Here is a 22,784-nt window from a genome sequence, read left to right on the forward strand (position 1 = left end):
AAATGAGACTCCCACTCAACTGTTCTAAGTTTAGTGTTCTTTCCATGACGCCGAGTTTCCTCTGCTGGTTCAGCAACTGGCAGGTCTGCATAGCTGAGAACGTAGTTGGTAGCTTGTGGCATCAGGTGACATCTTGATTATTTTTTCCAGTTGAACCTGGTTGCCAAGGAAAACTTTCTCCCTTGTAAAACCAGGCAGTGAATGCGCTATCTCAAATGGAAAATTGAGTCTTGAAATGCAAGAACTCCAGAAAACTCACAATGTAAAATAAAATTCTGAGGTGGATAGTTTTTTTTTTCAGAAATGTATGGTAGAAATACAGTTGTCTATAAATATTTAAAGTCACCAACACTATTTTTCCTTGGGTGTTATATAATTTCATATTTTAAAAATAAGGACTTATTCAAATACATGCAGCTTTATTTCAGACTCTCGTAAGTCATCTACAGTTATAATTTTTTCCCACTTTTATTACCAGCTTAAGCCATCACTAATTTACTAATGATTCCCAAATAAATGTCTTCAGTCACAAATGTCTTCTTTAAAAAAATATGTTTTAAAATGTGGACACAGAGTCTTGCAGTGTCGCCCAGGCTGGCATGTACTGGCTATTCACAGGTGTGATCAGGGTGCACTGTAGCCTCAAACTTCTGGGCCGCAGTCATCCTCCCAAGTAGCTGGGACTACAGGCATGTGCCACCATGCTTCATAAATCTCTTCTAAATCTTTCCCAAGACCAGTGGAATCTGGTTGTTCCAAAGGCCTTTAAATCTAACATTTTAAACCAAATTCATTATTTTCTTACCAAAACCTTTATTTGTATCTCTTTAATATCCTACCACTTTAATTCAGTTGCCCAAGCCAGACATTTAAGTCTGTTGATTTCAGTTTCCTGCCAAATATCCCTCCAGTTCCTCCTACCTCCCCACTGCCATGGTCCGGCATCAGTCCCCCATTCTTTGCCACCTCAACAACTGCAGTGGACTCCTAACTGTGCTTTCTGAAACAATGCATATTTTTCTACACTAATCCACCTTGCTTAGCACACAGAGACTTGCCCAACTGGCTTAAGCAAAAACAGAAACCTCATTTTAAATCAATATTCAAATCTTTCTAAAAGACTCGTTCATTTTCCCATGTCAGTTAAGTAAAATACCTTGAAAATAAATGTCTTTGATGACTGAGGCTTTTATTGTGTCTCAAGGCCATCATTCTGAATACTGGTGATTATTATACACTATCTCTGTTGTGGCCATGATGACATTTGGCTTAAATGAATGTGTTATTTTTTTTAAGTTCAGTTTTTAAATAAATGATTCTTACATCAGTGGTTCTTAACCTTTCTGGGGTCATGCACCCTTCTGAGAATGCGACAAAAGTTATGGATCTTTTCTTGAGAACAATACACACACACACACACACACACACACACACACACACACACACACTCTTTGCCCACAACTTCAAGAGTTTCCTAATTCATCCATGGATCCCTAGAGCTATAATGAAACCCGGTTAAGGAATTTGCCTCATGTGAAACTGTTTTCTTGTCAAAGGCTTGATATACATTTCTATTTTAAACAGATGTTTGAATGAATTTGGTCCTGGGTGAGGTGTGATTGGCTGCCTACTTTCCCAGAGTTTGTACCATGTCTTTTGAGAATGGTCTGTGGAGAGGGCAGTTAATTTGTATAACCATCTCAACTCTGCCCTTCACTAGCTACAGGACCTTGTGAAATCCTATAACTAGCAAGATGTGTAGAAATCAGCTCAGATTCTCAGCCAAGGGACCTGAAATCTTGTCTCTATATGCTCTGCTAACTTGGTAAACTTTTCAGAAATACAACTCAGATGTAAGATGAGGCACACTTGACATGATAATATTTTGTTGTTTGGTAGAGTCTGCCTCATTTCTACTACTTCATTTTATCCCAACAAAAACCTGATGAGAAAGTCAATGAGTTGTAATTGTTCAACACATGAGGACAAATAAGGAAAAGAACACAGGCTTACTCAGTTACAAACAGGAAATATACAAAAAGTCTCATTCTGATTCTAGCTCCCAAGTCTCTGTAGACCTCTGTTCTTCATGATTTAATTCAAGCTACACATGAGTTGAAGACATCCAGGCAAAATAGGTTGGATCCATTCATATCAAATTAGGTCTACACAACAATTTGATAGTGTTAGAAAGAAAGTTTTGGACACACATGAATAATGACTAATAACATTTTGACTGATATGGTAGGATACTGGTAAACATGGTTGTTGATAATTTCATCTTGGGGTCTGGGTGCATTGGCTTATGCCTGTAATTCCAGCAACTCTGGAGGTGAAGGCAGGAGGATTGCCTGAGGCCAGGAGTTTGAGACCAGCCTGGACAACATAGTAAGACCTCATCTCTACAAAAAAGTGTAAAAAAATAGCTGGGCATGGTGGCACATACCTGTAGTCCTAGATACCCCAGAGTCTGAGGCAGGAGGATTGCTTGAGCCCAGGAGTTTGAGGTTACAGCAAGCTATGGTCAGGCCACTGCACTCCAGCCTGGAATACAGAGCCAGACCCTGTCTCAAATAATAATATTTTTATTATTAATAAGAAATACAATAATAATAATTTATCTCATATAAACAAGGACAGTTTTGTAAAGTGTAGGGTTTTTATGTTTGTTTGTTTGTTTTTTGAGACAGGGGTCTTACTCTGTCACCTCAGCTGGAGTGCAGTGGCGCAATCACTGCTTACTGCAGTCTTGACTTTGGGCCTCAAGCAATCCTCTTGCCTCAGCTTTCTGAGTAGCTGGGACAACAGGCACACACCACCATGCCCTGCTAATTTTTCCTATTTCTTGTAGAGACAGGGGTCTCATTACATCACCTAGGCTGGTCTCAAAATCCTGGGTTGACTCGGTCCTCCTGCCTTGGCCTCCCAAAGTGCTGACATTACAGGTGTGACCCACTGGAAAATGTAGGGTTGAAGATATTTTTGCATGGACTTTTTTTTTTTTTTTTTTTTCCCTGAGCTACCTTTAACTATACACAGGAATTAGAAACATAAACTTGGCTAATTTTATCTGAGCTCTGCAGCATTTTTTTTCACATCCTTCAACAAAACCAGTCTCACTCCAGGCTGAGTATTGTGTCTCTCTCTCCTTCTCTCTCACATCCTGTGTCATACTTGTAAGCTTGGAACTGGAGGGACCTTGGAGATTGGTTCAACCCTTCCATGTGCAATTAGGGAACTGAGACCCAGAATGGTTAAATAATTTGCCAGAGGTCACACAGAGAGCAGTAGCAGCAGCTCCAAGATGACATCACATATCTCCTGCCTATGGGTCCTTTCCTATCTTTCAAAATGGAAATTGTAATACCTTTACAGTCAAAAATTCAAAATATAGCAGAGAAAGACTCATAAGAGCTATAAAGTCATAATAATTAAGTTTACAGTAGCTTTTCAAGTACTACAATTGTATACCTGCTTACCCAGCCCACTCCCCGTATATGAAGTTCTACCTTATCATACAATGCTTCCCTAAATTGTTTCTAGGGACTGTCTAAAATATGGAGAAATAAGCTTGTCATTTCTTCAGCTGAAAGGATAACACTTTTGCTACATAAAACTTTTAATTTCTGTCAAATTGAAAAGTGGCATTCTAGATCTCCATAAGGCAATTTTATGCCAATTAATGCATCAGAAGGTATTTAATGAGAGCCAGTGTTGTACTTAGCACTATGTTAGGTAAACCTGAAGAGAAAGGGGAAAAATGCATATTTGTTCAGAAGGGAATTGGAAGTGAAGAGGGAGTCGAATGCTTGGACGCTGGGATTGCAGTATGAGTCAACAGAGTGTATGAGATGAACAGTGGGTGACCAGCCTGACTGAACCATGGCTCAGTGATGCCAGTAGTTGAAAATAAGGTTGAACAGGTAGGTAGGTAGATAAGCAGACAGCTTGATAGCGAGAGCTCAGGGCACTTGAATTTGAACCCCAGCTGTGTAATTTTGGGCAAATTACTCAACTTCTCTGTGCCTCAGTTTTCTTGGCACAGAAATGGGGATAATAATATTTCCCTTCACATATTGTTGAGGAGGTTTAATTAGATTTACAAGGTCTAAGCACGAGTAAAGTTTAGGGCATTGCCTTCTATGTCTTCCATCTACCTTAGTAAGCATTTTTATGCCCTTTGGTTTGGTTGGGAAGTGAAATTGAACATGCTCCAACAATATTAACTATTATATTTTGGGTGAAGCCAGAAAATAAAGACTTGAAAGTAGTCTGCGGAGTTTGAACTTGAATAAGCAACAGAGAGCGGTTCCTAGGCAGAGTTGGATTTAGAAAATCTGGGCTTAGGAAGGATCTATTCAAACCCCAGAGTTCTTGGGTATGCTGCCTCTAGTTGCTCAAACATCTCACCCCTGGGGAAGGAAACCACTTGGCTGCCTGAACTGGCATGTGGAGTGGCAACAAACAGCCTGGAAGATATTTGTCTGAAAAGAACAAAACAAAATTGTGTTTCAGAGGATTAAAGTTCGTCAAATTGTCATGGTTCTTTCGCTTTGTGGTGAGTCTTTAAGGGTCCAATTCCAAGGTTAATAAGTAAAAAAGCTGGAGAACTAGGTTGGTAGATTGAATATTAACGAGTACCTCTTGGATAGTTACTGGAAAGTTACCAATAACATCTATAGTAATCTCTCCTCAGGTTCTCAATAGGCCTTTGCCCTCTTTGGAAACATCTTTGACTCCGGTAACATCTAAGCACCCGACAAGACTGCACCAATGCATCCTTCTGACATAGCAAGGGGACAGATAAGCAAAGCGAGCCAGAGAAGCTACCTCCAATTGTCAAGGTGGAGAGACACAGGTCAAGTTTTGGGATCTGGCCATCAGTCAATAGTCCTCAGACCCTCTTAGTCTAGTTTCTCCAATTCAGATCATCTGGTCTTTGCATAATTACAGTATCTTCCCTGTGGAATTTGCTAATGATTCTTGGACTGTTACTCTAAAGGGAAAAGATCTAGCAAGTTACTTGCTGTTTTCATTAAACTTAGCCAACCTCTCAAATAGGTAAACTATTTTTAAACCTTCAAGCAGCTGCAGATTATTATGGATGAATTCAAAATTTTTATCTCAATCGGCTGTGATTTTCAGATTCAAAACTTTCCTCGTGCTTAATTTTTTTGCATCCTCGGCCTCTGCTGTCATCTTTTAGGAATTTGGAATTAGTAGGAACGGTGACTCCACCAATACATGATGGTGACAAAGGTCAACTACAGGTTCGGGGAAAATAAAAATTCCTAAACATTCTGTTACTCCAAATGGATAATTATTGATAAAGCAGAGCAAAGCATTTGCCAAACCTGGTGCTAGATATTTATTTATCAGGAATATGCCACATGTTGGGTAATATACACATTATGATTAAGAGAAGCTACATAAAATATACCAGACAATGTACAAATAACACAAAGTAAACATTAGAAAAAGAAGTAATCTGTGCTTTACCTGTCATGTGGCCACACCATCTAAAAATGCATTCTCATATTTTCAGAAATAAACGTTAAGGATTATTCTTGAGACCACTCCTACTGATTCTGAGCATAATTATATAAATGACAAATACTGTGAATAATTAGCAATAACATCTTTGTATTGAAAAAAAAAAGTTTTCCTGCTGTTGTAGAATGAGTTAAACAAAACCTAGTTATCCTTCCTGCCCTTCCAGACTGGCCTGGTGGGCCAGATGCCCGGAGCCCCCCAGATTTTATGATGTGTCAGCCGAGTTTCTCAACTAGGGGTTTGGGCTTCTCTCTGGGTCTCTTTCTCTCTATTTGTCTCTCGCTCTTTCTTCCCTGCCCCCTCCCCATTTTTAAAAGGCTTTAAAGAACATCTCTGGGAAACAAAAATAGCTCCAGTTGTGAGAGGCCTACACACCGGGAATGCAACTGAGAGATGCAAGTCAGCAAGTGCGAGCCGCGAACATGAGTGTCTGGCCCTGGGTGGGTGCTCCTCGCTGTCTTGGTGCCGATTCTCTGCCTGGGCCCGGTGGGTAGAAGGGAAAATGGTTTTTCAGGGTTGGGAGGTGGGTTGGGTAGGTTTGGGATTCCTAGCGGAAGGAATGGAAACCCCAGCATTCGGGCTGAGGGGGCGCTTCCTTCCCCTCCCCCAACGTTTTTCAAATTTATTTTGCCCAGGCGGGGATTGGCGACGGTCAAAAGGGAGCAGTTGGCACTGAATGTCACCCTGAAGGTAAAATGAAAGACAAAAGATGAACGCATGCTTGCTTTCCGTTTGCAGCGGCTGCGGCGGCGGCAGGAGCAGCAGGATTTAAAGGGGAAAAAAATCACACGCATATGCACACATATATACACACCCAGAGGCGTCAATTATGCAAACGTAATAATGCAATCAAATCATGACAGTGCCGGGATTTTTTTTTAAGAAAAATATAGATATTTATTTTTAAAAAGAGAGAGAAACGCATGCAAACAGAATCGTGCACATACCACGTAACCACCCGAGGAGAACCTGGCAGCCTCTCTCTTCTTCTGCCAAGTTATCATTGAGAAAACAGACAGGCATCATGACGTCCTGGGTCACAGGGAGTGCGGACCGACGCTACCAAGAGAAAAGGGAGGCGCCTTGGCGCTCCGGCTAGCCGCGGGCGCCCCTCTGCCCCTCGCAGCCCGGCTCGGTGAGTGCACAGCCGCTCGGGACGCGGACCCCGGGTGCCAGGCCGGCCCCGCGCCCGCGGGGGCAGAGCGGGGGGCCGTGCCCTTGCCACCGGCGGGCCGGCCAGCACCCCCTCGCCTGCCGAGGTCGCGGGAGCCCAGTTAAAGGAGGCGTGTGTAAGATGTGCAATGTTCCTGCATGGGGGTTTTGTAGACTTTCATAGCCAAAGAAACCGGCTTCGGCTTCTTTAAAATCCCCGACGACTCACCTGATTAACCTGCTGCAGTTCTGACCCTGCCAAGGTAACTGGTCCAAATCCTTATCATCAACATCTGGAGACAGACATTTGCATCTGGGGCATTCTTTATTTGCAGTCCTGGTTGAAATCTAGATTGCTACCCCCTTCCCCCTTCACTTGCTTAGAGTCTCTTGGAAAAAAAAAAAAAAAGCAACCCCTCCCTCAATAACACAACCATAAGTACTGCCCACCTCTTGTAGACTTGCCTTACCATGACTGCAAAACTGTCAGCGTGTGTGCTGGAGACACAGATAAATTCTAATTGCAATTAGATTTGTTCTTTAAACACCTCTCCCATCCCCCTTCCTGGATAGAGACTTCAGTGCTTGGTAAAGTGGCAAAGAGTGAGGGCAGAGTTAGGGCGCTGGGACGGGAGGGGTTAGGGTGAGGGGATACGGAGCAGGGGTCGTTGGGGAGAGGGTGGTGCCAGGAGTTGAGGACTGCTGTCATGGGCTGGAAAATCCTTCTGGTGATTGCTGCTGCTGTAGTCCTAGGTGTCTCCCTCCTGTCCTCTACGCTTCTTTCCCTCCCTTCTCTCTCCCCAACCCTTTCACCTTCCCGAGAGAGTCGCTGAAGTTGCACGGAGGTCACCCGATCATCATTTAACTATTTTAAACCATCTACCTCCTTCTAACCCTCAAGTCTGTTACAGCCTCTGCAGAATAGACCCCTGCACCCCTTGTTTTGTGATGGGAGAGTCTCAGAGACAGAAAGACACAGAGGGCAAAGCTCCCCTCCTCCCTTTCTCTTCCCTTCCGGCAACCTTTTCCAAGCTGCACCCCCTCCCCCTTTCAGAATCTCAATGAGCAATTCTGGAAGAGTCCGGAAGGGCCTGGAGAAACCCCCGCATGCCTCAGTGCTGTGGAATGATTATGTATGTGTTTATTTATTGTGCTTGCCTCGGTTATGTTGTGAATTGCCACATGGGTCTGCTTATGTTAGGGAAGCACGTTTGCTATGTTTGTGTTGTAGTACCAGAACCAGTGGCCGTGCAATAAGACACAGACACACACAGAAATCAAATGATTTCACTAACATAAACCAGAGGGCAATGTTGAAAATAGCACTCCCTCTCTCTCTCTCTCAAAAAAAAAAAAAAAAAAAAAAGACAGGAAAAAAAGAAATTCTCAGCATGTGGGTTAAGAGAAGGTGTTAGGTCCATATGACCTCCTACTACTTTCAAAACACTCCTGCTTAATACTTTAAGTCAAGATCAAGAGACCTGCGGATGTTGTGAAGTATGTTTCAGAGCAGCTGAATGACTTGGTCTAGTTTTGAAGAGAAACTCTCATTTGTTTCTCACACTGCCCAAAGACCAAATAGGGGAGTGTGTTTGGAAAATGCCCAAATTCAGAAGCATCAGGAGAGAGAAAAAGAGTCGGAAATGTCTTAGAGAAAAAGACAGAAAAATGGGATTGAGGAGTGGTTTCAGGGTTCTCTCTCTCTCTCTCTCTTTTTTTTTTTCCTGTCCAGCAGATTTGATGTTATCAAAATGAGTTAACCAACCTGAGAAACAGTTCTGTCATTGTGGGAAAGAGAGGGAAATTTGAACATTTCTCAAATCCGAGTTGAGGAATGCCTGACAGGAAGAAGAGACATGAAAACACTGATGGAGATGAAGTGACATTGATGGGGTTTCATCTCCTTCAAATAGAAAAAGAATCAAGTGTATAAGGAAGCAGGTCTGGATGATCTTTTAAGCGTACATTTGTCTGTTACGCATGGCTTTGTTATTCTTACTAAAGCAACTCTCATAACTCTTTAAACGTGCATTAAGTAGAATTAAACGTGTGTATATCGAGAATGGTATCATACAGCACATAAAACTGTTCATTGACTGGGGTGATGAATGTAGATAGAAGATCGTTCCTTTTCTTTAATAAATCAAAATAGCATCGAAGTCCTCGTGCATGGTATATACTGAAACCTGCTGGTCTTCTTTACCGGGAATTGCCTGGGGAGCCAGGGGAGTTTGTGATGGGTGTTGCTTTAACAAAATAGAGCAGATCAATCGATTAGGTTCCGTGTGTGCTGCTCAATTTATTCTGTACAATTTTTCCAGAAATTAAAAGGTTACCAAGAGAGTGCCATGTCCCCGTCTCTGACTGAGCACCACTTATTACCGCAACAGTATTTCAATATTAAGTGATCTTCAAGATATTTCATCTTTCATTTTGAGTTCTGAATGTGAATCAGCATGAGAATGGCAGTGCAGCAAGATAAGGTATAACTAACCTGGCAGACAGCTGAAGGGCTCGTAGGAAAGTGTTGTGGAGAGGAATATCTAGGGCTGTTCTCAGTAACCTTGTTTACAGGGACATTTCAGTTGCAGCTAGAATTTTAGCAAGAGCCTGCCAGAGGTAATGGGCTTATGTTTGAAATGGATCCTAAGTGTCTCTTTTTTTCATCTGCACAGACATGCTATGCACCTTAGCTGAACACTCAAGACAAAACTTTTCTGATGCCCTATGACATTTTCCAATGCAGACAAATCCTTGGATGAGTGTGTCATAGGAAAGGGGTTATTATGAAGTTCTTCTTTTGTTTACAGATGTGTCGATACAAGTAGCTTTAGTCTTTAAAAAAAAAAAAAAAGTCTTGTGTGCTTGACTCTGTTAGATACAAAACAAATCATCCAAGGAGGTTAAAGTATGCCTTATAGATTGACCTATGAAATCGGTTTCAGTTAGACATTGAAGGTGTCATTATCCTAGTAAAGGGGATTTGTGATATAATATAGAAATTCTGTATTTGTTTCAAAATTGTTGGAAAAATCTGGGAATAGAAAGATTTTGAGGGAAATGCCAGAAGCCACATTAATGAAGAAAAACACTGTTGAGATACTTTTGAATAATAGATAGGATATGTAATGGTCAACCACAAGATAAAATTTTTACACGGTATTTTTATGGCTTTAAATTGGCTGCATTGTAAACTAAGCTTACTACTCTATTAAGTCATTATACTTTTCAATTATTTAACATTTCTGGCCAAGCTATCTTCTGTGGTCTTTTTCTGTACGCATCAGAAATGATGCGTACAATAGTAGTTGTTTGTTGTTAGCGCGAGGACTTTGTGATGGAACAAGCTTTAATTTAAACTTTTCGAGACAATATTATGAAGAATGCACAGAGGAAAAGAATGTTATGGATATAATTTGAGCCCTATGAAATGGGGATAGCTACAGCATTGAAATGTACCTAATAGAATCTGAGTTATTCTCACTGAGAAAGCTTGACAGTATCAGCCTTCTAGGTACTGTGCTTTTGGAAATACTATATATCCATTTAAATGCAGATCTTCACTTTTCTCCAGGGAGCGGTTGGTGAATCTTTCAATTGAACCATGAGTATGACAAAACCAACTGAAAAATTTTCCATGAACAATAGAGTCTGTCGTTTTGAAGTAATGATTATCAAGTTTCATAATATTGTGATTTTTAAAAATTCATTTAAAATATCTTTATAGAGTCAAAATAATGTACCAGGGCTTCTTGTGCAAAGGAAGAGGTTTTCTCTTGTCACTTTGTTGTCAGTTTGTTAAAGCTGTGAAATCATCTGGATTTGCAATTCAGTTTTTAGGTTGGCACTGCCATCCCAGTAGAGTAAGTGGGCTTTAGGAATCAGAGCAAATAAGTATAAGTAAGTTCTATGTGTTCTCACCCTCTCATGCTAGTGGATGAGAGTGTGGTGCTATAGGAGAGTTTAAAGATCTTTCTTGGCTGGGCATGGTGGCTCACAGCTGTAATCCCAGCACTTTGGGAGGCTGATACAAGTGGATCACGAGGTCAGGAGATTGAGACCACCCTGTCCAACATGGTGAAACCCCGTCTCTCCTAAAAATAAAATATTAGCTGGGTATGGTGGTGCGCACCTGTAATCCCAGCTACTCAGAAAGCTGAGGCAGGAGAATGGCTTGAACACGGGAGGTAGAGATAGCAGTCAGTCGAGATCGCGCCACTGCACTGCAGCCTGGGGACAGATCGAGGCTTTGTCTGGAAAAAAAAAAAAAAGAAGAAAAAGAAAGAAAGAAAAAAAATCCTTCTCCAGAACAATCTTTAGATAATTTTGAATCTAATTTATAATACGATTTTTGTATTGGAATTAGTGGTGGTGCCAAAAGGGAGAGCCAGAGCCCAGTGGGCCTTCTTTTAAGAGATGATTGCAGAAAGTAATACAGCCTTTTGAAATAGAAGGTCAATACACACAGCCTTATGGTTCAGAGAACCAGAAAAATTCTTGCAAACCTTGAAGCAAAAATTCTTGGTAGTATGTTCCTGATAAAAATTTTTGTGAAATTATTGCAACTCTTTATGTCTATCACACAGAGAAGGAAATTTTCTTTTTCTTGGAGATTAGATACTGTTCATTTACTCATCCTTGATTCACAACCCATTGTGAAAGGCCACTCTCTCCTTACCTTGCCCCCTGCACTGTACTGGGGATAAATCTCATCTCCCATTCCTCTTTGACATGTATACCATATACAGATGTTTACTGGTGTATTTATAATATTATGCTTGATGATACCTATAGTTGTGAAGAATAATAATTTATAGTTTTAAATCAGGCCTTTATTTATATTTCTGTTATGAAGGATACTTTGTTCATTTAAACAAGATAATGATCATAGTTATCACACACACACAAAAGGTTGAATGTGTTTGGAACACCTGTGGTAAAATGCAAGATACCGGGGAGTCAAAGATATTTTATTTACTTATATGGCTGTTTCTGATGGTGCATCTGCTAAAATAAATAACCTGGACACTTAAAAGGATGTTAGCGAATGAATTTGCTCATTTTACTTTTCCTATACAAATTTTTTTTAACTTGGAAAATATGCATACCTGACAGCGATTGTTTACTGGTTTGAAGATTTAAATTCAGGTTGCCAACATTATGTGACGTATAGCAAACCTTTTGCATTCCTATTCTGATAGATACTAATGGAATAGAATATAAACAATGTTTCCAGATATCTATGTTACAGAGTGGTTCATTTAAATTTGATCTCATTCTAAGATATATTAGATTAATAAGTCTGATTTTATGACCAGTATAATTTATATTCACAAATACCTATTTTTATTAGCACCGTTACAGGTTGTAAGCAAATTTCCATATATGTTAAATACTAACAACAAGAATGACTAACATTTCTGCAGTGAGTTACAGTTTATAACCATACATTATCTACAAGCTGTTCTTTAGAAGAATATTTATTGCACTTTCTTCCTTAAGAAGGCAATCAGTTTTTACATTGTAAACATTATTTGAAAATAGGTCCTTTTGTCAGAGTTCCCTCCCTTCCTTCCTCTTTCTTTCCTGTTTCTTGGTTGTTTTTTTTTTTTTTTTTTTTTTAATCCATTCTTCCATTTTTCTTCTTTCCTCCCTTAATGGAGAGAAAAACCTAATGACATTTTTTTGGTGGAGTATGTATAATTGCTTATCATACAGTTTTATGAAAGAAGTAGACATAGCAAGCAATCCCACATGATTTTTGGAATATATCTTCTGCTCACCAGTGTTCTTGAGGAAAATGTAAGGTTGCAGAAATCATTTCATGCCCTGTATGTTTTCAAACATAAATCAGGAAAATTGTTAGCGAGTTATAGCTTTTCTTAGAGACTGTAGCTATAGTACTATAGTAAACACGGGCTATATATTTTTCCAAGTTATTATGTGTGGAGAGAAATCTGAAGTTGGCTATTTAGATGAACAGTTTAATTCAGTTATTAGAAATTCATTTTCTATTTAGTATGAACATTTATTTTCCTAAGGTTGCAGAATTGGGATATAATGCCTGATAATGGTTTGGCCCAATCACCTTCAAAGTTAGAACTGTGCTCCTTGTAGCTAATGTGCATACTAGCGGATGTCAGTCCTCAGCTAAAGGTCACTCAAAATGGTGCTAAGCTGGGTTTGTAGTATGAGCTGGTTACCCACTTCATCAGAGGGCAGTAGTGAACCTTTGTTTCTTCATTTCTAAAATGAAGGGGTTTGACTCGATGGTCTCCAACTTACTCCACCCCTGAGATTCTGAGTTTAGTGAATGATTGATAATGAATCAATCAATTCATCATACACCTATTTATTTCCATTCTATAAACTATTTACTTAAGTATGGCCTTATGCCCTGACTAGAAATATTAGTATGAAGAGTAGTAAATGAGCTCAGTATCTGTGTTTTGGAATGAAAACCTCATGAAATTTAGAGTCTGGTTTGCATTACAATTTTTTCATTGTAAATCAATTATTAGATATTTAAAACAACTTTTTTTTGGGTCCTGCAGAAAACAATCTTAAATGCTGATTACTTTCCTAGGCTAGACCATAAAAGCCCATTGTTACTTATTGGAGTGAAATAGTATATTATCAGTGATGAGCAAAATGTAAAGAACAGTTCTATTATGATACAAGTAATAAACAGAATACAAAGGCAGTAAAACAGAATGGTAGTTTATCATTTATCTAGATTTGCAATGGTTGATGTTTAAAAGAACGCACATATAACAGGAAGTTTAAAAGAGACAGAAACAATTGCAGAGTATCTGTAAGAGATTCTTAGAAACTTTCGGGACTTTTTGAGGCTGGTTGCAAAGTATATGACTTTTCTTTCCCTGATATACTGAAATCTTAGCAATACTTCTAAGTTTATCACTTGTGATAAGATGTGGCTTTTGACACCTAAATTCATTGAACAGGGGGAGTGAGGAAAAATGGAGACAGAAAAAAAGCTATTCTCTGAAATAGTTGGCCAAGTTGTGAGAGAAGAAAAAATGGAAGCAGTTGGATGTAGAAGAGGGTGAGCTGTGTATAGCGGGGGGTAGGCGTGAGGGGTGGGGATAAGGGTGGGGAATAGCTTTGTCTGTATTTAACTGAGCTGTGGGATGTGAAGCCAAAAGGAAAAAGAGGTAAACTAGTGTGTGCACATATCCCCTGAAGAGAAAGGACAGTGTGTTATGAGAAAAGGCTTTGGAATTAGAACTCTCATTTCAAAATCTCCACTGGATCACTTATTGCCTGTATGATTTTGAGAAATTATTTAATTCTTTGAACCTTTATAATTATAAAAATTTGAATAATAAAAGCATCTGCTTCTCAAGATGGATATGAGAGTTGAATCAGACTCTTGGGTATAAAAGTGCTTATAAACGGTAAAGTTCCTTGGTTTCAGGTGGTGAAGAAGAGTCATTGGGTGCACCATTTCTCTGTGCTAAAAAGATCTGACCATTCTGAGGTGAATTTACTCAGCTCCAGAGTGGTCTTTGGTTGGTACATTTCTTGTCCACTGTAGAACAAGCATTGTGGTTGGTACTTCAGAGAGCAAGCAAGAAGTAGTTGCTGGGCAACTGCTAGTTTCTCCCTGAAGTAGTTGCAGGGCAGCTGGGCAGCTGGACATGGAAGATGGTAGCAAGCCTGATAATTCTAACGTATGCAGTGCCAGTGCTTGAGCATATTTACTTTCCCTTACAGATGGCCACAGCTTGTCTAAACAAACAAGTGACTGACTTTGGAAACAAAAACAATGTATTCAGTAATTGTGTTCTTTATCTCAAATATCGCCTGTCATCTGCACTTTTGCCATGACGTTGCTATTAATCTAAATTTCTTGGATTTTTGTTAAGGCTGAAGGAATCATTGTTTGGTAGTAAATACTTAGAAAGAGTATTATAAATTCTATTTTAAAAGGTGCCCAAGGTATAAGATTAGAACAAATGCACACAGTAAGTGCTGGGTCCAGTGGCTTATACCTGCAATCCCAGCTACTTGGGACGGTGAGGCTTGATGATTGTTTGAGGCCTGGAGTTGGGATCTGCCTAGGCGACATAACAAGGCCCCATCTCTAAAAAATGCCAACCAAACAAGCAAAAAGAACTAATGAATGTAATGCATTAGTTGAAATCCAAGTTCTAGACACCATACACATGTCTTTTAAGAATATTTTTGACCGGACACGGTGGCTCACACCTGTAATCCCAGCACTTTGGGAGGCCGAAGTGGGCAAATCACCTGAGGTCGGGAGTTGGAGACCAGCTTGACCAACATGGAGAAACCCTATCTCTACAAAAAAAATGCAAAATTAGCCGGGCGTGGTGGCACATGCCTGTAATCCCAGCTACTCGGGAGGCTGAGGCAGGAGAATCGCTTGAACCCGGGAGGCAGAGGTTGCGGTGAGCCGAGATTGTGCCATTGCACTCCAGCCTGGGCAACAAGAGCGAAACTCTGTCTGGAAAAAAAAAAAAAAGAAAGAAAATTTTTGTCTGTAATTCACTGATAAATGTCTAATCAATTCTTTCATCAGAAATGGACTACATTTTAATGCATAAAATGAAGCAGTAGATCAATAATTATTTAAGAAATTCGAGCTATTTGTATAGATTATATATGTATAAAAAGCAAATTCTACCCAAGATTGCTGGATGCTGTGCTTTGATTTACAAGATAATGATCAACAGAATTCTACACTTTGTGAACTGTTAAACCTAGAAACTGGGGCCAGGCGCGGCGGCTCACGCCTGGAATCCCAGCCCTTTGGGAGGCCGAGGCGGGCGGATCATGAGGTCAGGAGATCGAGACCATCCTGGCTAACACGGTGAAACCCCGTCTCTATAAAAATACAAAAATTAGCTGGGCGAGGTGGCGGGTGCCTGTAGTCCCAGCTACTCGGGAGGCTGAGGCAGGAGAATGGCATGAACCCGGGAGGCGGAGCTTGCGGTGAGACGAGATCGCGCCACTGCACTCCAGCCTGGGCGACAGCGTGAGACTCCCTCTCAAAAAAAACAAAAAAACAAAAAAAGAAAAAACCAAAAAACAAAAAAACAAAAACCAACCAAACAAACAAACAACCAAGCAAAAAAACCAAAAAAACAAAAAAACAAAACTAGAAACTGGAGTGGACCCAGAAATCAAGAGATATCTTCGGGTCAGGCTTGAATTAGAAAGTAAATATTTAATCACTCTTACCAAAATTCATCAGGGCTTCAATGTACAGGATATGTGCTAAACAAAGGAAGAAAACGATCTTCAGGGAGTTTGATGATGAGTCCGTGTTAAGAACTTTGACATGTATATAATTATTTAGAAGTAATGACATAGACAGCAAGAGCACTGGAAGGCCACATATAACCTCCAAACCATCATTTATTGAAGGGTTCCAGCTTTCTGTGAGGGTGATTTTGGATAGTAAAATTGACCCAACTTGAGGGTTTTTTTTTTTTTTTTCAATTTAGGAAAATTTATTAAACAGGTAATGTCTTTAACATCATGCTAGGTCTGTTTGAGAATATAAAGTAATTTTAAGATATAGTGCCTCTCTTTAAGGGACTTATGCTACCTGCAGGGAAGTGCATTATATGTATACATGACACTGTGAAGATAACAAGTATAATATCAAATAATGCAAAATATGAATGCTGTGTGGTCACTTCATATCTATATACGTTATATATACACACACATACACATATATGTATATACACATACACCTATATATGTATATACACATACACACATATATATGTGTATACACACACACACACACACACACACACACACACACACACACCCCTTAAAGAGTACTTGACAGATTGACAGAATCAGAGAAATTGGGTTGATGTTTAGGCTGCAATTTACTAGCTGTGTGACCCTCATCTCTTCAAGCCAAAGTTTTCCCATTTATAAACTGGGTGTAGCTTTATCTGTCTCACAGGACTATTGGAAGGATCAAATGAAACAGAGCATTTAAACAGAGACTGCACAAATTGTGGGAGGGAAGGAGGAAATACGTAACACTTGTGGAACTGCACTTGAGGGTAGAGACCATGTCTTAACTGACTTTGTGCCCCCAGTGTCTGGCACCGTGACTGGCTCTGAGAGGAGGCTCAGTAAATGTTTGTAAATGCATGCATGCCAGGTGCTGTGGTAAGCCCTTGACATGTTAAGTTATTGTTTAAAACTTCACAAAAAAAATTGTGTATGGTAGATATAGTGTCTCCATTTCACAGATGAGAAAACAGAAGTTCAGAGATTTTTAAGCAACCTCCAACCTCATGTAGGTAGAAAGTGGTAGAGATAGGAAGTTAGATCTACTTGGCACCAGAGCCCAGAGTCTATTCATTACATTATGTGGACTCTCAGATGTAAGAGAATTATCATTATTCCTGAACAATAGTGTGGCCAGAATGAAAAACAAAGACCTTGGATAATTCACCAGTTGCCCAGGCAGCTCCTGGGCTGGCTTTCAGATAAGTAGGGGAACATTCTCCTGAGCTGCCTGACACATTTAACGTGGCCTTTTGTTAAACTGTCAGTTCTGATTTCTGCCCTTTGAAGTAAAAAGCACAATAGTGAAAAATACCATATAATATACCATAACCTGGACTTGTCATACAGACAGAAGAGAAAGGAAGGGCAGTGAGGAACTCGCAGTTAATGAAGTGGTTAACCAATGACTTGAATTAAGTTTGTTACTGCCACTAGCAGCTGCCCCTACCTTCTGTCTCTGTCTCTCTCTTTCTGGCTCTTACTCTGTCTTAACTTTCACTACTAGAGTTGGTAAGGTCTAGAATTTTCACTCTCTTCCATGTTAAGGATGATAATAAAGAAGGTGATTCCACTGCTGAACAGTGGAATATTTCATGTTCTTCATTGCTTGTCTGTTCCTAACATCCCTATAGCTCATTACAATAGTTGGTTCTGTTGGAGTGAAGTTTTGCAGCCATCCCCAGTTTCTAATGAACAATACTAAAATGGCCCCTGACAACACGGTAATGTTAAAACTCCAGCCTCTGCATTGGGAGACAGAATGCAGAAGTTGATACCAGACTACCCGATCTTACATTATTTTGTCCTCAGTTTATTTCTGAGGAACAACAGAAGAACCTTACATACAAAGGTTTCCATAAGAAGCAGAGGGAAATACATTTTTAAAAATCCTGATTCATTTTAAAGCTTCTGTTAAAATATAGTACACTGTAGGTCAGGACAGCAGAGACAGGAACTACGTAGAAGTCCTGAGAATACCTTACACTGTTGTCAGAATCCAACCAGTAACAGTGTGTGGTTTCCCAGGGACTGCGCTAACATACCTGAGATGGAACCTGGTGAGGAGACACTTTCCACATTCCTTTCTGACCTGTGGTGAGTCTGCTGGGGTGAATCGTGTGAAGTTGTCAAAGGTTGCTCTGCTCTCCAGCACTTGGCACCAGCTCCGCTGAAATGTGATGCCATTGGTTTTCAGTAAAGGTTCCTTTCTGCAGGGCTGCAAACACAGATCAGCTGCTACTGTGTATACACAACCGGGGAGCAAATCAACCAGCACATTTAGAGCAGCCTTTTTAACCCTGAGACTTTCCAAGATCTCCTCTTCACACAGGAAGTTTCCTTCTCTGTTGTCAGATTTAGCACTGTGCTCTTGTCATCAGATCCGAGCTAGGCTCCCTGCTGCACAGTAGAAAGGCTTCCTTAAGACATTTGTCCTTGAAACTGCACCAAACTCTTGGAAGAACCCAGAACGTGTAAGTATGTATGATTTAGGCAGCAATAGGACAGGGCAAAGCTGCAATCAACCATTATACAATATCCGATTAGCAGTGCAGGAGGGATTTTTCCGACGTTATGTTACATTCATTTTCAATTCGTTCTGAGGAAACAAATCAATTCTAGCTTCTGATACAGTGACTTTGCAGTAGATGGGGTTGTAATATGTTAGCTTTAACTATTTGCTGTTCTCATTTAGCATTTAGATGTGACTTGTGGGACAATTACTGTGGGCATTAAACTATAAAACTTCTACATTTTTATTAGGATTTGTAATTGTTGGTCATGTCCATCTTGAGAAACAAGTTAGCTTTGGGGAATGTTTTTAAGGAATTAACCACATAAATTCATGGACAATAGAATGAATTTGTACTGTTCTTGCTCTCAAAACATATTAGTTTGCAGTTTTAATTTACTCGTAAAGAGCATTCCACTGAGGTTTTGTCTTAATTGAATCCTACCCAGTGCTGTCTGTTTGGTGTTTTACTGTCTTGTATATAACTGTTTAAGTTACTTTGCTAGGATTGCAGTCTGGTTAAACCTGCATTTCGCCACTACTTAGATTCTAAGAACATTCAGGTCAGATAAATGCTCACAGAATTTTGGCAAGTGGTGGATTTGTTTTCAAGGGTGGTCGTATTACCCTTGAAAGCTTTTTAGATGCACAACGTGAATGGCTGTCAGATGGAGACCACAGACAGAACACTCTGAGACTCTAAGTCAAATCTCGGCTTGTCCACTTTTGTAACTCCAATTAACTCCAACCAATAAAAGCCCGTGCCCCCTTTCTATCAATTTTTAATATGCAACAATACTTATGTTTGTAAGATTAATTTCTCTCAGATTAGTCTGATTGATAGCTGGATTGTGGTTTCTTAAGAGCTTGCTCCCTGAAACCCACAGCAGAGCTGCATTCCATTTAACTAGTGAATGTAAAAACGGGTAACCATGGATTCAGCCACCACTAACTGCCAGTGCAATGACTTGTTGTAAACAATACAAATGAGCCAGGAGAGCAGAGGCAACCAGACATGAAATGATTTTAATAGAAATTACGGTAAAAGGTCATGTGATTTGGTATCAGCTTCTGTTCAGTTTTAAAGGGAAAGTCTTTCTTTTCTGCCCCTTCTTCCCCCCTTACCTATTTCCAACCAACCCAAGTAGGTATCTCCACAAACTTGGCAGGTCCCACTCTGTGCTTTCATGGAGAAGGGCGGCCAATGTGATTCTGGGCAAAGTGTGGTGACTTGAGGATTTTCACTGGTAAGTACCTTTATTTTAGAAACAAAAAGGAAGTCTGTATTTCAGGGCTTCCTTTATGGAAGGTCAAGCTAATTGTGTACTAGAAGTTCTCAAGTCTTGACATAAGAGGAATAGGTCATTTCGTTCCTTAGCTTTAAATGGTACAACTGTCTTTGCTGTCTCTCCCTAAGTCTGTAGATCAATTCGTAAACTCGGTCTTTCTGAGAACTGTTATTTGCTTTAGAAACAACTTCTACAATATGGTAATAAGCACATGCAGATACTGTGAGAAGTGCTGTGTCCTAACCTCAGGGTTTTCGTCCACCCAGATATTTTCTGAGTTCTACAAGGACCAGATATTACAATAATATTTGCATTTCTCTGGTAAAGGTGGTTTCAGTATGTGAAAATGATTGTATTCATAAATTTGCCTTCAACCAAGAATAAGGAGCACATTATATCTGTGTTAAGTGCTAACCTCATGGTTTGTTTGGTGTGCTGTTATCTGCTATGCTTATTTTAAAAAAATAAGTGAAGAAGGTCTAGTAGCCAAAGGGGATACTTAGAAGCACAGCTGTGTCTTTATCCAGATTTGGAGGGTAGATCTAGTCAGTACACAGCATGCAGGAATGAAGGTGCTCAGAGTCACAGTCTCAAGCAACCACAGGCACTTTAAGCAAAAGACTCTGTCTAGGTGTGCTGAGCTTCAAGGTGAAACCTGAACTGGTTTCTTGAGCCATACCTCCTTCCACATACAGATGGTATAAATAATTGCATCATCCTGGAACAAAAGATAATGTCTCTTTTAACTCCTTTTAACATATAGATTCTTCTGAATAGATGCATCATTTTACATACACAGGTGTCATACTGAACGATAGAATTTCAGGTGTGTATTTTTCTATTAATACCTCTACTGTAATAGAACCAATCAGCACATGAAAAAGCATGAGGGTTATAATTTAGAAACTCAATAAAATGTAAAAGCATCAGCCCCCTCTACATACACTCCAGATTTTATCTGGCAAACTCTTTGTTTAGAACTGTAAGTGCTAAGTGTTAACATAGTGCTTATATTTAAGCTTTTTTTAAATCAATCTTTTTAAGATGTTGGAGAGCCTTATTGCATACTTAGACTGAAGAATGTTTCAAAATATCATGGTTAATACTGTGATCTCATGATGTGTTTTCTATTCTAATACCAGCTATGTTTATCAAAAAGATAGAAAAGAATAAATCTAGTAATTAATGTTGGCAGGGGGAAAGGAGCAATTTGAAGCAAGTGTGGGAACACCAAGTATAAATGGAGTTTGGGGTAAAATATAATAAAAATATGCTTTTTTACTTTTCCTTACCTTGATTCTCCAAGCTGAAAGATAGGAATAGAAGTGTTAGGTGCAGGGTGATTATGAAGCAAAATATTCAGAGTCAGACATGGGTTGGTGTTGTGCTCTGGACCTAACTATGTTTAAGATTTTTAGGCTAAAAGACTTCCCCTACCTGACCTTCCACATTCTCATCTATAGAGTGAGGGTAATAATGTACACCAATGTTGGTTGAAAGAGTTACATGAGATAACATATGGAAAGTACTCAGCAGCCTGTGTGGCAGAGTAAGTGTCCAGTAAACTGTTGCTGGTTTCATTATTATCTTGACCCTCCAACAACATGGGTTTGAACTGTGCAAGTCCACATGTGGGTAGATTTTTTTACAGCCCAACACCGATCAAAACTACCATGTTTGTGGGATGTGAAACCCATGTCCAGAGGGCTGACTTTTCGTATACGTGGGTTCAGGAGGGCTGATTGCAGGACTTGAGTATTTTTAGGCTCTGGTATATGCAGGGGACCTGGAACCAATCCCGAAGGATACTGAGGGATGACTGTATTTTTGATTGAGGAAAAATATCGTCAAGTAGAATCCTGCTCTGTGTGCTTTACAGAGAAGGACGCTGTTCACATCATTGTTTGGTCCTGTCATAGTGACAACTGTACACCATAGTAACTTTCATCACTTGGGAGATGGTGATGCATTTTGTATCCTAGTATAGTGTTTTACTTTTAAAAAGTATTTTTTTTTTTTTGAGATAGGGTCTTTCTCTGTTACTCAGGCTGGAGTGCAGTGGCACAATCACAGCTTATTGCAACCTTGAACTCCTGGGCTCAATTTTTTAAACATTTTGTAGAGATGGCATCTTGCTTTGTTGCCTAGGCTGTTCTCGAGTTCCTAGGCTCAAGCTATCCTCCCACCTTGGCCTCCCGAAGTGCTAGGATTACAGGCATGAGCCACTGCACTTACCCTATATAACATTGTTATTAAAAACCTAAAGTAATATTTATATTCATTATTTTTTAAATTTTCATGCAAAGTACTTAGAAAAGCTAGTTGAGTTTTTGTTTTTTTTTTGTTCTGTTTCTTGTTTTTTTGTGTTTGGAGTTTCTGATACTATGTGTATTGAGGCTAAATGCAGATTTTATGTATGATTCTATTGGTAGGGTTAAGGCAGAGGTACACTTAAAGACATTCATGGCCGGGCACGGTGGCTCACTCCTGTAATCCCAGCACTCTGGGAGGCCGAAGTGGGTGGATCACGTAAGGTCAGGAGTTCGAGACTAGCCCGGCCAACATGGTGAAACCCAGTCTCTACTAAAAATACAAAAAATTAGCCAGGCATGGTGGTGGGCACCTGTAACCTCAGCTATTCGGGAGGCTGAGGCAGGAGAATTGCTTGAACCTGGGAGGCGGAGGTTGCAGTGAGCCAAGATTGCACCATTGCACTCCAGCCCGGGTGACAGTGTGAGACTGTCTAAAAAAAAAAAAAAAAAAAAAAAAAAGGCATTCATAATTACTCTAATCCTAAAAGCTTAAAAGTAGAGGTTCACAAAGGTAATCATATATACTAAAGAGCAGTAATAATGATCAGACTAGTAAGTATGGAGTGTATATGCTACCAAAGGTATGTTTCTTGGGAGTATTGTCTACATGTTCACTGTGTCTTTTGACCTTGAAATCTAAGGATCTCATTCTTTCATTCT

At 39.9% G+C, this 22,784-nt stretch overlaps 1 protein-coding gene across 5 annotated transcripts in view; it reads left to right on the forward strand.

Annotated features, from left to right (window-relative positions):
* ESRRG (estrogen related receptor gamma) overlaps window positions 1-22,784 on the forward strand; it is a 640,719-nt gene that overhangs the window by 41,028 nt on the left and 576,907 nt on the right. For 2 of the 5 annotated variants that reach the window (XM_021931566.2, XM_009187308.3), the window contains exon 1: window positions 15,785-18,485. The exons of 1 other annotated variant lie outside the window; for it this stretch is intronic. Coding sequence is in view for 1 of the 4 variants with exons in the window: in XM_009187301.3 (XP_009185565.1) it covers window positions 18,062-18,108 (47 nt within the window). In the remaining 3 variants the exon portion in view is untranslated. Of the gene's footprint in view, window positions 1-2,877; window positions 6,969-15,784; window positions 18,486-22,784 lie in introns of those variants that run through there. 2 more of the 5 variants (XM_003893108.5, XM_009187301.3) reach the window with 2 other exon arrangements.

The sequence above is a fragment of the Papio anubis genome, chromosome 1, assembly GCF_008728515.1.
Source record: "Papio anubis isolate 15944 chromosome 1, Panubis1.0, whole genome shotgun sequence".
Classification (NCBI taxonomy): Eukaryota; Metazoa; Chordata; class Mammalia; order Primates; family Cercopithecidae; genus Papio; species Papio anubis.